The 12,256-nt window shown below is 33.3% G+C and overlaps 1 protein-coding gene across 11 annotated transcripts in view; it reads right to left on the bottom strand.

Moving 5' to 3' along the window:
* Positions 1–12,256, bottom strand: part of Trdn (triadin) — a 377,801-nt gene that overhangs the window by 123,836 nt on the left and 241,709 nt on the right. For all 11 annotated transcript variants that reach the window (XM_057761731.1, XM_057761734.1, XM_057761735.1 and 8 more), the window contains exons 16-19: positions 9,108–9,140; positions 8,966–8,992; positions 5,220–5,246; positions 1,118–1,165 (exon numbers count right to left, since the gene is read on the bottom strand). In XM_057761731.1, coding sequence (XP_057617714.1) covers positions 1,118–1,165; positions 5,220–5,246; positions 8,966–8,992; positions 9,108–9,140 — 135 coding nt within the window. The remainder of the gene's footprint in view (positions 1–1,117; positions 1,166–5,219; positions 5,247–8,965; positions 8,993–9,107; positions 9,141–12,256) is intronic.

Genomic DNA, 12,256 nt, shown 5'->3' with positions numbered 1-12,256 from the left:
ACAGATCTGAATACACCTTGCCTTCATCTTCCTTCTTGCTTTCTAATGTATCAATAACGTGCATTTGTTGACAACATGTGAAAACCTTGTATCCATGCCCAGATTAATGACTTCTTTATTGTCTAAATCCTTAGCTCTTTCATAATACCATGATATCATTCATTCTGAAACAACTGCACTTACATCACACAATATTAATAGGCATGTCAATTTCAGAATATGATACCATATAAAGCTATGCTAATTTAGACTTCTTTCACTTATGGTAAAATCATATCGATTAAACATATTATCTCTTACATAAAATGATATAAGCATGTTCAGGTATATATAAAAATTCATAGACATGCATCAATTAGTAACAATGTATGAAATACATTCATGGGTGTGGAACATTATTTTATGTTTACATATAATGTTAAAAAGAACATGCAAATAGGTGTCATGTATATTTTATTAGTTTTATAATTTTTATGTATGTTTTCTTTTTGTACACATAATATCATTTTATTAGAATATGTATGTAAGGGTATGTGTAGATTTTTGCAAGTGTGAAAGTATAAAGAAGGTTAGGCTTGTTAAATATCCTATGAGATACTTTTAAAGATATTGTTAAAATTACTGATTTCTCTACAAACTTCCCATTTTGTTTCTCAAAGCAAAAGTGTCCTATGTCAGCATTTCATGGGATATATTTGTTAATCCCATACTATTTTCACATAAAATAAACATTTTTATGTGAGTCTTCTTAGTCAAATTTTAATATATTCAATACCTGATCTTTTAAAGTAGCGTGGTGTACCCAAATACCCAATGGGTGACTGAAATCATATTGGGTTTAAGAAATATATTTATAAATATTTTCAAAAACTGTATTTTGAATACAATTACAAACATTAATTTATATCTCTATAGGATCAGAACTAAGTACACTAGAGAACTAAATATAAAACCTTGTTAGTGTAGATGCTACAAGCACCATGCAAAGTTGGTTTCTGTATCAGTGAAATAGCAGAATTGGTAGGCAAAGTTCATCTCAACACACTACACAAACTAAGTTAAAAGCTTCAAGATCAATTATAGTCATATCAGGTTTTTTTTTTTCTGTTGTGTTTACCCTTTTTGGTTGAGGTAGCGGCAATCTCTTCTTTGGATTGTTCAGCTTCTGCAAATTTAGTTATACAAAGAGTAAGCAATGGATATCAGAGTTTTCAAAATAATAACATATAGTCAGGCAAGAACACAGATAATCAAAACATAAAATGCATATATTGTCTGAGAGAGAGAAAAGCAAGCTGCAGGGAAAGCTGAACTGCAAAACACTTTTATCGCTTTTTGCTTTTTGATAGATTAACCTTATGTAAACTTCCTTTAGTAAGGTATAATTCTGTGATATAAAAATTGTATTCTTATGTAAGTAGTGCCAATAAAAAGTAGCTCATTCCACAAAAAGAGATGTTAGATTATGTGTATATAGTCACTGTTTAGGTGATTTGTGAATGTTATGGAAGAATTTCTAAAGCCCTTCTTTGTTCACTCTTTAATTGTCTAGGTGGTGAAGGATATTTGACCTGAAGAGCTGGTGGTGTAAGTATTATTAAGTATTAGTGGTAATATAAATATTCAACTCAATTGTTGCTGCAAGAAACAGTAACTATTTAAAAGGCAAAACTTTTGCTCCATTGGAGTTATATGAATTATCTGGTAGGGAAAATGAGAAGACCAAACCAAAGATATAAAATGAAATGTATTCCTAGAACATGTTTTTCTATTTCAAAGCAAAGGCAGACCAACTTTCTACAATTTTCTGGGCTCGGAGAAAGAAAATAATTTACTAAATCAGAATAAGATGATATACCTTAATTTTTTCAGAAATAGTCCAATGTTATTAAAATAATTTATCTAATATCTTGGTATAAATGCCTCCAAAGGCATGTTCAATGATAAATGCCTAAATCCAAAATTCCCTTAATCTTTAATTCTGCATACTGGCTGTTCTCAAATAATTCTAGAGTACATTAGTAGAGGAGTAAAGTTAGATAGAACAACCTCTGCTTGTTGGCTGAACATCCAAAAATATGTTCAGTGGTAAAATCAGAGGGTGCAAAATGGTTCATTGCTGATATTTCAAATAAATTTATATATACAAATCTGTCTTGTCTAAGGTAAATTTCTTGTTCATAGCACAATTGACCAGAGTATAGTTTTGGATAATATGAACTAGGTGTTCTAACCTTTTGAATTATTCAATATGAAAAGAATCAACTAAAGCAATGTTAACAAAGACCTTCAAAGAACTGGTGCTTGGTGTGATCATTCAGAGTAAAATAGGGATGATGCCCAAATGTATTTTAGTAAGTAGTGGGAACATAATGTCCTTTTGAAATTTACCATGAATGGTATTGCATATGTTACATAATCAATTTTCTAAAATCCCACCTGTTAACAATCATTGTCAATCTCAGCACTATTGTATCCAATGCTCAATGTAGTATATACATTCAAGTGCGTGGAGGAAGAATTGGAGGCATTTTTGGCTTGCTTGCAAATGTACAAAATAATCTATATTAACTTTCAGAAATTCTAAATATAGGTCTGGGGGGGTCCTTCTGTCTGTGTTTTTTTTTTTCGGTTAAGGAATAAAGAAACTGCCTTGGCCTGTTTATAGGGCAGAACTTACAGAACTTAAGTAGGTGGGGAAGACAGAACTAAATGCTAGGAGGAAGAAGGGTAGGGTCAGAGAGAGATGCCATGAAGCTGCCACCACTGGAGATAGACAAGCTGAAACTTTGCTGGTAGGCCTCATGGTGATATACAGATTAATAGAAATGGGTTAAATTAAGATATAAGAGTTAGCCAACAAGAAGCTAGAGCTAATGGGCAAAGCAGTGTTTTAATTAATACAGTTTCTGTGGGGTTATTTTGGTTCTGGGCGGCCAGGACAAACAAGCAACCTTCTTGTTACAACAGGTCTGCCATTTCTGTATTTCCCAAGACAGCTTCCTTCATCACCTTCACCTCACAGCATTGCAAGGCCATTAAGATCCCCTTAATAGCATGGTGTCATTGAAACTTGAACAGTTTCTATTTTTTATAATGATCATAGGACCCATGAAAACCTCTGCTTCAAACTGATAAGTGTGTCTCCTACAGTGCTATTACTTAATGTTCAGGAGCTGGGTAGATGGGTTCTCCCTATTAACTCAATCTAATTTGTAGCTATGAATCCAGGGTTAAGGAAAATTAATTTTCCATGAACTTTTCTTCTGTTAATCTCACCTTTGGTTTTAAATTCAATGTCATGATATGGAAACACATACATATCTGCTTTATGTTCATTTATCTATATGTCTAATTGTCTTACATACTATTATGATTTAAAATAACACACCAGAAACTCTGGTAATACCTACAAACTTCACAACACATTATTGTCAAGTTAAAGACTTTTCAAAAATATCCATAATTTATGTAATTTTCCCCTTAGCATTAACCTTATAGTGAATCACTGTTTACAGTAACTGAGTAAAATCTGTTATTTTATGATTTCAATATCAAAAAGGCCAATTTCAAGGTAAATGTCTAATCATAATTATAATAGATAATTTTATGAAACAACGGCTTATGAATCATTTTAAATTAATTTTTAAGTGAAGACTAATATTCAGTTCAATCCCATATGTCTTAATATTATAAATGGTTGGGTACTAACTCTTTTTAAATTTTATACTAGGTTTAAATCATTTGGCAAGCAAGTTTACTAGTTTTCTGCAAAAGATGCTTAGCTCTTCAGAATGTGATTGGACAGTGTTGCACAGATGGACATAATTCTAGATTTTATTCTTGTGGATGAATATTTTTATCTGTATGTTACATTTCTTCATGAGAAATGTTAATTTTCTGAGTAATTTTCAATCTAAACTTTTCTATGAGCAATGCAAAATTATCAGTTTCATTTTCTACATTTTCTTGATTATGCATTTCCATGGTTTAGCATACTAAACAATCTATAATACAAAGTTTCAGTTAGCCTTACATTCAACTTTAAACTTACTGTTTTACATGAAAATGTAAACAGAATTATAGGTCATAATAAAGTACTTTTTAATTTTTTTAAGATTGCATGTGTGTGTGTGTGTTCATGCTTTTGAATACCCATTGATATTATGAGAGGACAGATGATCTGGATCTGGAGTTATAGATAATTGTGAACCAATATGGGTGTTGGGAACTGATCTCAAGAACTCAAGTCTTCTGTAAGTGCACCAAGTGTTTTCAAATGCTGAATTATTTCTCTAACCATAAGCTACTCCTTTTTAATATCTCTAACTTTTTAATGTCTTTGAGAACAGCTGCAATTACAATGTTCTGTTTTTTAAATGACATCAAACTACCAAATATTTCAATTATTCTGTGATATATCTGTCAATAATATACTGTTTTAAAAATAAAACATTAAATAAAATATAGGGCTTTATTTCTATGTCAGTACCAGGATCACTGTTTATTCACCTTCAACTTAAAATAAAAATATTAATTCATTCTATAGTGTATGCAGCATATATTCGATTATTAATCTTATAGATAAAGAATAAGGAAGTTAGTATTTTTCCTAAAAGCAAATGTCTCATACTGCACTTAATATCAATTAATAACAGTATTGAAATAAGTATTTCATCAAACTAAAATATAATAAGCAACAAATGAGCATTTCTCTTTGAGAATGTTTCAAGATCTGCCACTGATGCATCTGTCATAAGTTTTCAGAATAATTTCTGAATATGAGGATATAAACATTAAGAAAAGTGAAACTCTACAAAAGAAATCTTAATGAAATTTTAGGAAGGGTACATTCCATTAAAGTGTCAACTATCATGGTAGACAAATTACATTGCTAAGAAGCTTGATCAAGTAATTAATAGTTAGAATCTTTAAATAGTTAATTAGGAAATATGTAAGAAAATGGAACTGTTGTTAACTCTATGAGATGCCAAAACAGATGTGACAGAATACAGAATTATGGTCTAAATTACTGAAAACTCACAAACTGATGCTCTCTGACAAATTTTCATAAGGACAAACATAAAGAAAGCCAGATGAGTTATCTTGCACATTATTTCACCATAACAATTAATCATATAGAAACATGGACAAGTGGGACAAAAAAAGAAGTGTTATCAAGGTCTACAGAAGAAAGTACAGGTGAATAATTCACATACTTGCTTTCCCAGGTTTTTCACTTGGAGCTGAAATGAGAAGAAAAAAAATCAGTTTTTGTTAACTAGTAGCTTTTTATTTATTTTGAATAACTTTGAGATATAGTTGTTTGTGAGATAGCAAGTATAACACTGAAAAAAATAGATCTGAGGAGAAAATGCAGCTTTGTAGTTTTCTTTGTGGTCCTCTAAAATGAATTTCAAAGTCCAAAGATTTGGGAGGCTCTAGAAGGTGAGTTCTCACATTCTTCAGTATTTGCTCATGCTGTATTTACTCTACTTTCAAAAATTATCAGACAGCCTGATTGCTTCCATGTTTAGACAAATATATGTTCTCAAGTCTATAAGATTGTCCCAAAGAACATAAATTATTTTTTATAAATTATCCAGTAATTCTACTTTCTTTTAAATTTTGTTTTATTTATTTTACATTCTGACCAGTTTTCCCCTCCTCCTCTCCTTTCATCTCCCCTCCTCTGAGCTCTCTCCCTCAATCCACTCCTCTTTCTGTTCAGAAAGTATCATGAGCATCAACAAAGCATGACATATAAAGTTGCAGTAAGACTAAGTACCACCCCTTGTATTAAGGCTGGGCAAGGCAATCCACTATGAGGAATAGGTTTCCAAGAGTCAGCCAAAGCATTAGGGACAACACCTGCTACCATTGTTAGAAGTTCCTCAAGTAGAACAAGCTACTTCTGTCACATATATGTAAAGGGCTAGGTTGGTCCCATGTAGGCTCCCTGGTTGTTGGTTCAGACTGTGAGTTCCTATGAGCCCAGGTTAGTTGTTTCTGTGGGTTTTCTTGTGATGTCCTTGACACTTCTGGCTCCCTCACTTCAGCAGGATTCCCTGAGCTCCACCTAATGCATGTCTGGGGATCTCTACATCTCTTTCCATCAGTTACTGAATGAAAGCTCTCTGTTAAGGATTGGGACAGTCACCAATCTGATCAAGGGAGAGGGTCAGTCCAGGCATTGTTAGGAGTCTTAGCTAGAGTAATCCTTGCAAATTCATGGGAGTTTCCCACTTTCTTTTTTTAAAAAAATGTTTAATTAACCAGACATGGTGTTGTACACCTTTAGTCACAGGACTGGGGAGGCAAAGGCAGGAGCATCTCTGTGAGTCTGAGGCCAACCTTGTCCACATAGTGAGTTTTAGGACAGAAAGAATTACATAGAAAGGCCTTGTCTCTAAAATTAAAGCAAAACCAAATGAAAATGCTTGAGTATTAGTAAGTTGGTGCACTGCACCCACGTCATAAGATGTGCATACAGTGACTGCAAACAGACTATTGTAGTTAGTGATAATACATAGGAATAATACTGATCCATCAAAATTGCTCATATCAATACTTGGAGGAAGGTAATTTGTCAATAAACAAACTGCCTTGGCCCATTTGAGAGGCCATCCCTTAGCTGGGTGGAGTAGACAGATTAGAATGCTGGGAGGAAGAGGAAGTGAGCTCAGATGCAGGGCAGCTCCTCTGAGAGACAGACGCCATGCTCTTCTCTCCAGAGCAGACACGATGCAGCCAGTCACCAGGTCAGACATGCTGAATCTTTCCCGGTAAGACTGGTGCTACACAGATTATTCGAGATGGGTTGATCGGGATATGAGAATTAGCCAGTAAGGGCTAGAGCTAAAGGGCCAAGCAGTGTTTAAAAGAATACCGTTTGTGTGTCGTTATTTTGGGGCATAAGCTAGCCAGGCAGCCATGAGCCGGGCTGTGGGAAGAGGCCCACAGCTCCCTACTACAGTGTATAATTCTGTATGTTTTTCATAATTTATGCTCTATCTTTGCCTTCCACATATATGTATAAATATGAGTATGTGTCCGTTATTACTGTGGGAATGCACTCCTGAATAAATAGGCTCCACTCTATAATGCAGACAAAGCATCACTTTTCTGAGTGGTAACAGTTTGACTGTTATTGTGAAATAATGAAACATGCTATTATTTCATCTCTTAAATTACATGTCTGAAAATTATTCAGTTTTTATACTTTATAACCAATTATTACTCTATTTCTTATTCATCTCTTAACTAATAAACTGTTATCAAGTGCCCATTGTGTATCTGGAATTATGAAAGTCATTTTTGAGAATAGAAAGCTAAATCCCTTCTGTATCCTGTCTTCTGATGTTTTAAAAAGCCCAGAAAAGAAAAGGGAATTAAACCAGCATATTAAAATCTATGATAACCATAAGAAAAAAACTGCTATTGAAGTTGAAAAGATGTCCAAGCAGACTTTGTTCATCTCAGGAGGTATTACAAAGTTGGCCAAAGAATAAAAAATGTAGGTTTGAATACTTATAGCATGGGGTTATAGATATGCTAGGCTTTGGCTGTATTCTCTTGGATAGTAACATAATGTTAAATGAATGTTGTTTCATTTTAAATACAATGAAATGTTATAGGAGCAGCAAAGAGAATAATTGAAGAAATGTTCACCCACATACATGCATACCCTCTGCACATACACACATCTTCACACCCACACTCTCCAAAAGTCATCGCCTGAACAAACATGTACACTCACATCTTGTATACATAAAGTTTCACTTGTCCTGTACACATGTGCACATACACATAGAGAGAGAGACACACACAACAGAGAGAGAGACTGTGTACAAAAGCCTCAGTTATGTTATTTGAATAGTAAAATAAAGTAAATAAATTTAAATAGTAAAATAAAAACTACCAAGAAAAAGCTATAGGTAGTATTTGAGGCAAAATCAACTGAAAGTATTTCAGAAATTGTCAACTGTAATAATTTATTTGAACCAGTTAAATTTTAGAAAACCTTAAGAAAATGATTTTGTGTCCACATTATCTGTACTTTTAATTTCAGTTATTTTATTTGTCTGGTTGATTGGTTTTAATTTTAATTTTCTAATCTTAGGATATTGCTATATTGAGAGAAACACCCAGAGCAGTCCAAAACTGTTGTTAAGCAACACTATGAATAGGGAGAGAACAGTTTCCAAAGTTGACAATCTTGTGTTTTGAAAGTAAAACAATGTGAGGAGAGCATTCACAGAAATGTTTATTCTTGCCTTCTCTTGCCTGCTTTAATCATAAGTGTATCTAGAAACCAGTGTTGGTGATTGCCGTTGCTGAGCATCAGCTTCCTGGACTCTAGACCCACTGAAGAGACAATCCTCTGGGCATGTGAGTGAGGGGTTATCTAAACCAGATGAGTTGAAGAGGGAAACCCACGGTAATCATGGGCACGCATGAGCTGTGGTCCTGGGCTAGACCCAGTGGTCATTATTCTCTCCATGTAGACTGTGAATATGATGTAACTTAGTGCATTGAGCTCTCCTATGTCCTGATGGACTATACCCGTGGACTCTGAGATAAATAGACCCTTCCCCACAAGTTGCTTTTGCTGGGTGCTTTTTCTAGCAATAATGTTTCTCAAAGATTGCCCAAATGGATGAAAGGTCATCTTACTAAGATGTAGATTCTGACATATTCAATCTGAGATGAGAGTAGATATTCATACTACCAACATGTCAGAGGATTTGATATTGCTAGTTCATAGACACTTGTTTAGCAAAAAGGGAACAACAAAGTATTCAATTTCTCTTCTCTCAAACTGTATTGATATTGATTCTGTCAAGAGCTTAAAAAACAGACAATGAGACAGACAGATTTCCTGCCTTCACCTGGCATTGCCTTTATAACCCTGTATCCGGTTTGACTTGGGTAAAATTGATTGAGCTACTCCAATCTCACTTACCTGGAGATTCCAATTTTGGTGACTTTGCTGTGTGAAACAAGAAAAGAAAGGGAAAATCACTAATCTGTGATAATCCATTAAATTTAAGTTTTCAAGTACCAAATAAATTATTGAAAAAGCGGGAAAACATTAAAATAATTACCTGGTTCTATGGGCTTCTCTTTCTTTTCCTGTTCTAAAACATATTACCATTGTTAATATTATTATACTTCTATATTTTCTAAATAAGATTAGCAATGTAAACAAACATACATTGCTAATGTTAGATCAGAGAAACTCATGAATGTCACAAAATGATTAATATCTCACCCTCAGTATAGCCCTTTATCCCTTGTTCATTGAGCATGTTCCCCTAGCATAGTACTGAAATATTCTGAATATTAGAGAATTTTTTTTGAAGTATTACAAGAAAAATAATATATATTTTTTAAGGATGAAACACATTAAGCTTGCCCTTATTTTATATTAACATGAATTAAATTTGGATACAAAGTAAGCACCAAGTATAATTATCATAGTTGATTTAAAATAAAGAAAGTTGAATCTGAGTACATTTTATATGGACTTCCTCTGCCAAGCATTTTCTTAGCTATGTATTTAGTGACAATAAGAACTTTGATAAGAAAATTTAAACACTAAGATAAAGAAAGAAGACTAGTAGAAACAAACACACTTGCCTGGCTATGCAAAGCCTGTTACACTAGAATCCTCTTTAGGTGGCACTTCCTTCAGAGATGCTCCCCCCATCACATTAAGTGATGAAAAGGCATGATTCGAGCCTCAAGGTGACACTGACCTGTTAATAAGGACTAGTTTTCTGTTGCTTATGTTCCTATTCTAATTTGAAGATCCTCAAGTGATGATAACATATAGGCATGTTAAAGCAAAGCAAGACAGAGATTTCATGACATTTTACCTAGTGAATACAATCTGAAGATAGGAAGATGTTTGCATTGAAAGAATTCTATAAACCGAATTCTAGGATGAAAGAGTGCCAAATGATTTTCTCTGACCAATGCATCAAACTCACCATGTACAATTTTATTCTCCAAACCTGTATTGATGTATGTGGTTTAGGCAACTTATTCTGCTCTGACACGGTAGCTAGCAGTAAAGTAAATAAAACAAGTGGTTTGACCAAGTGCTGAGAGCACAAACAAAATTGAGTGGCTTAGCTAAAACTAAAGACACTGAACACATTCCTAAAAGTCCAAATGACAGTTAACTGGGAGTGATGTTCATTTTTAATTTCTTTAAACATATGTTTATTTTTATTTTGTATTTAAGTGCTTTGTTAAAATGTGTACATGCATACCGTGTGTTATATATGAAAAGGGGCCATGGATCCCCTGGAACCAGAGGTACAGATAGTTGAAAGCCACCGTGTGGGTGATGGGAATCAGACCTTGGTCCTCTGAAAAAGCATTAAGTGTTCTTAATCAATAAGTCATCTTTCCAGGTCCTGGGTATATGGTTTAACTAACAGTTGAGTAATTAACCAAAATATTTAAAGGTGTTTATATTAATAAATTGATGACAACAAAGAATTACTGAAAGTGAATTTCAGCTTTTGTCAAACTCAAACACTGGCTATGTATGATATCCAAAGACAAAATAAAAAGCTTTCCTCTCTCTATATAAAATCCTATTATATATGTATATAAAGAGATGTATATGTAATAGGATTTTATATAATGTCAACATATAGGATTTTATAAAATGTTGATATACTTCTTGTCATGCTTTTCTCATCATGGGTCAATTTTAGCCTGTAAGTAGAAAAATCTTTTAATTTATGAATAATTTGAAACTAAATATGAGATTATAAGTTATAATTGAGTATAGAAAACTTAAATACAAAAATATTAGATTTAACAAATTAAAAGATTCAATAATAGTAACAAAATAAAGTCTACTCAATAAAGCAGAAACAATAGGTGAATTCATAAGTGATTAATAATTGTTTTTAAGGATATAATTTCTCCTCCAAATTACTGCCTAATAACAATCTATAACCTTTCTTGCAAGGGAAGAAGTTGGATGATAAATGAATATCTGAGAAGGAATGTTTATTTATAAAATACATTAATGTTTTGAAGATTGCCAAGGAGATGCAGTAAGTCTGGAAAAACTTTAAGTCCCATAAACTGCAACAAAGTAAAGGCTTTAGAGATATGTGTGTGTGTGTGTGTGTGTGTGTGTGTATATATATATATATATATACACACACATATATATATACATTTTTAAAAGTGCAAACAATTGTTAATGACTTAAGAATTGGATCTCTAATAACTTTATTCCAATGAGTTTATAATTCTTGTATGATGATGAATATTAACGTGGCAAAATATTTGTAAATAACAAGAAGAAAGGTAATAGAAAAGATCTGGAAAATGACAGCTACTGAGTGTTTTCTAAGAACAAAGCATTGACTAGATCACAACACTAAATATACTATATATGTATGTGTACACATATATAATTTTTAATAAAAAATTATGCTCTTTATTGAGTCAATCAACAGGCATGCCAGGCTTAGTAGACTTTCCATGGGAGTCCTTATTCTCTCTGAGGAATGAGTGGAGGTGGTGGGGCGAGTTAGGGAGAAGCAGAAGGAGGGGAAGGATGGAGGGGGAACTATGGTTGATACGAAAATGAACCACATTTTCAAATCTCTTACTGCCTCAATGTCCATGCAGGTGCAATGGTTTATGGTATGTTTTCTGAATCCTTGGACCAGATCTCATAGCAGCTATATACACTCATCTATCCAGGCCTGAAGGATCATATATATTTCTCTACAGATAAATTGCTCCCTCTGGCAAGTTTGTAGCATAATTTCATGTTTCTTTCCACAGGACATATCAGAGCAGTTTTCATGACAGAGTGTTTCAGTGTCCTAACTTTCGGTACAACCAAAACGTGCATGATTTTTTAAGTTGATGTATATTTTAAAGCAGAATTTTAAATGTCAAAGGAATTGTATCTCTATATTCCAGAAGTGTGTAACTCTAATGGCTGAGTTTATTGTCCCTTAGTTTATATTTGTTAAATATATCTTAGATTTGCAAAACATAAACCTGGAGGCATATAGCTTTAGTGAACTGTTGGCAAGCAATTTCAATAGTGTGTTGAATAATTGTGGAAGATCCTTAAGAAACGGATCCCTAGAATTTTATTGCAATGGTCTTACAATGCTGATAGGTAGGTGGAATGTGAACATGCCAAGGTATTTATAGATTACAAAAAGATAATATGGAAGAGTCTCGAAACAGCACTCACTGAGTG

Source organism: Chionomys nivalis, chromosome 2, assembly GCF_950005125.1.
Source record: "Chionomys nivalis chromosome 2, mChiNiv1.1, whole genome shotgun sequence".
Lineage (NCBI taxonomy): Eukaryota > Metazoa > Chordata > Mammalia > Rodentia > Cricetidae > Chionomys > Chionomys nivalis.
The sequence above is the reverse complement of the archived record's forward strand: the minus strand, read 5'-3'. Positions and strand labels throughout refer to the sequence as shown.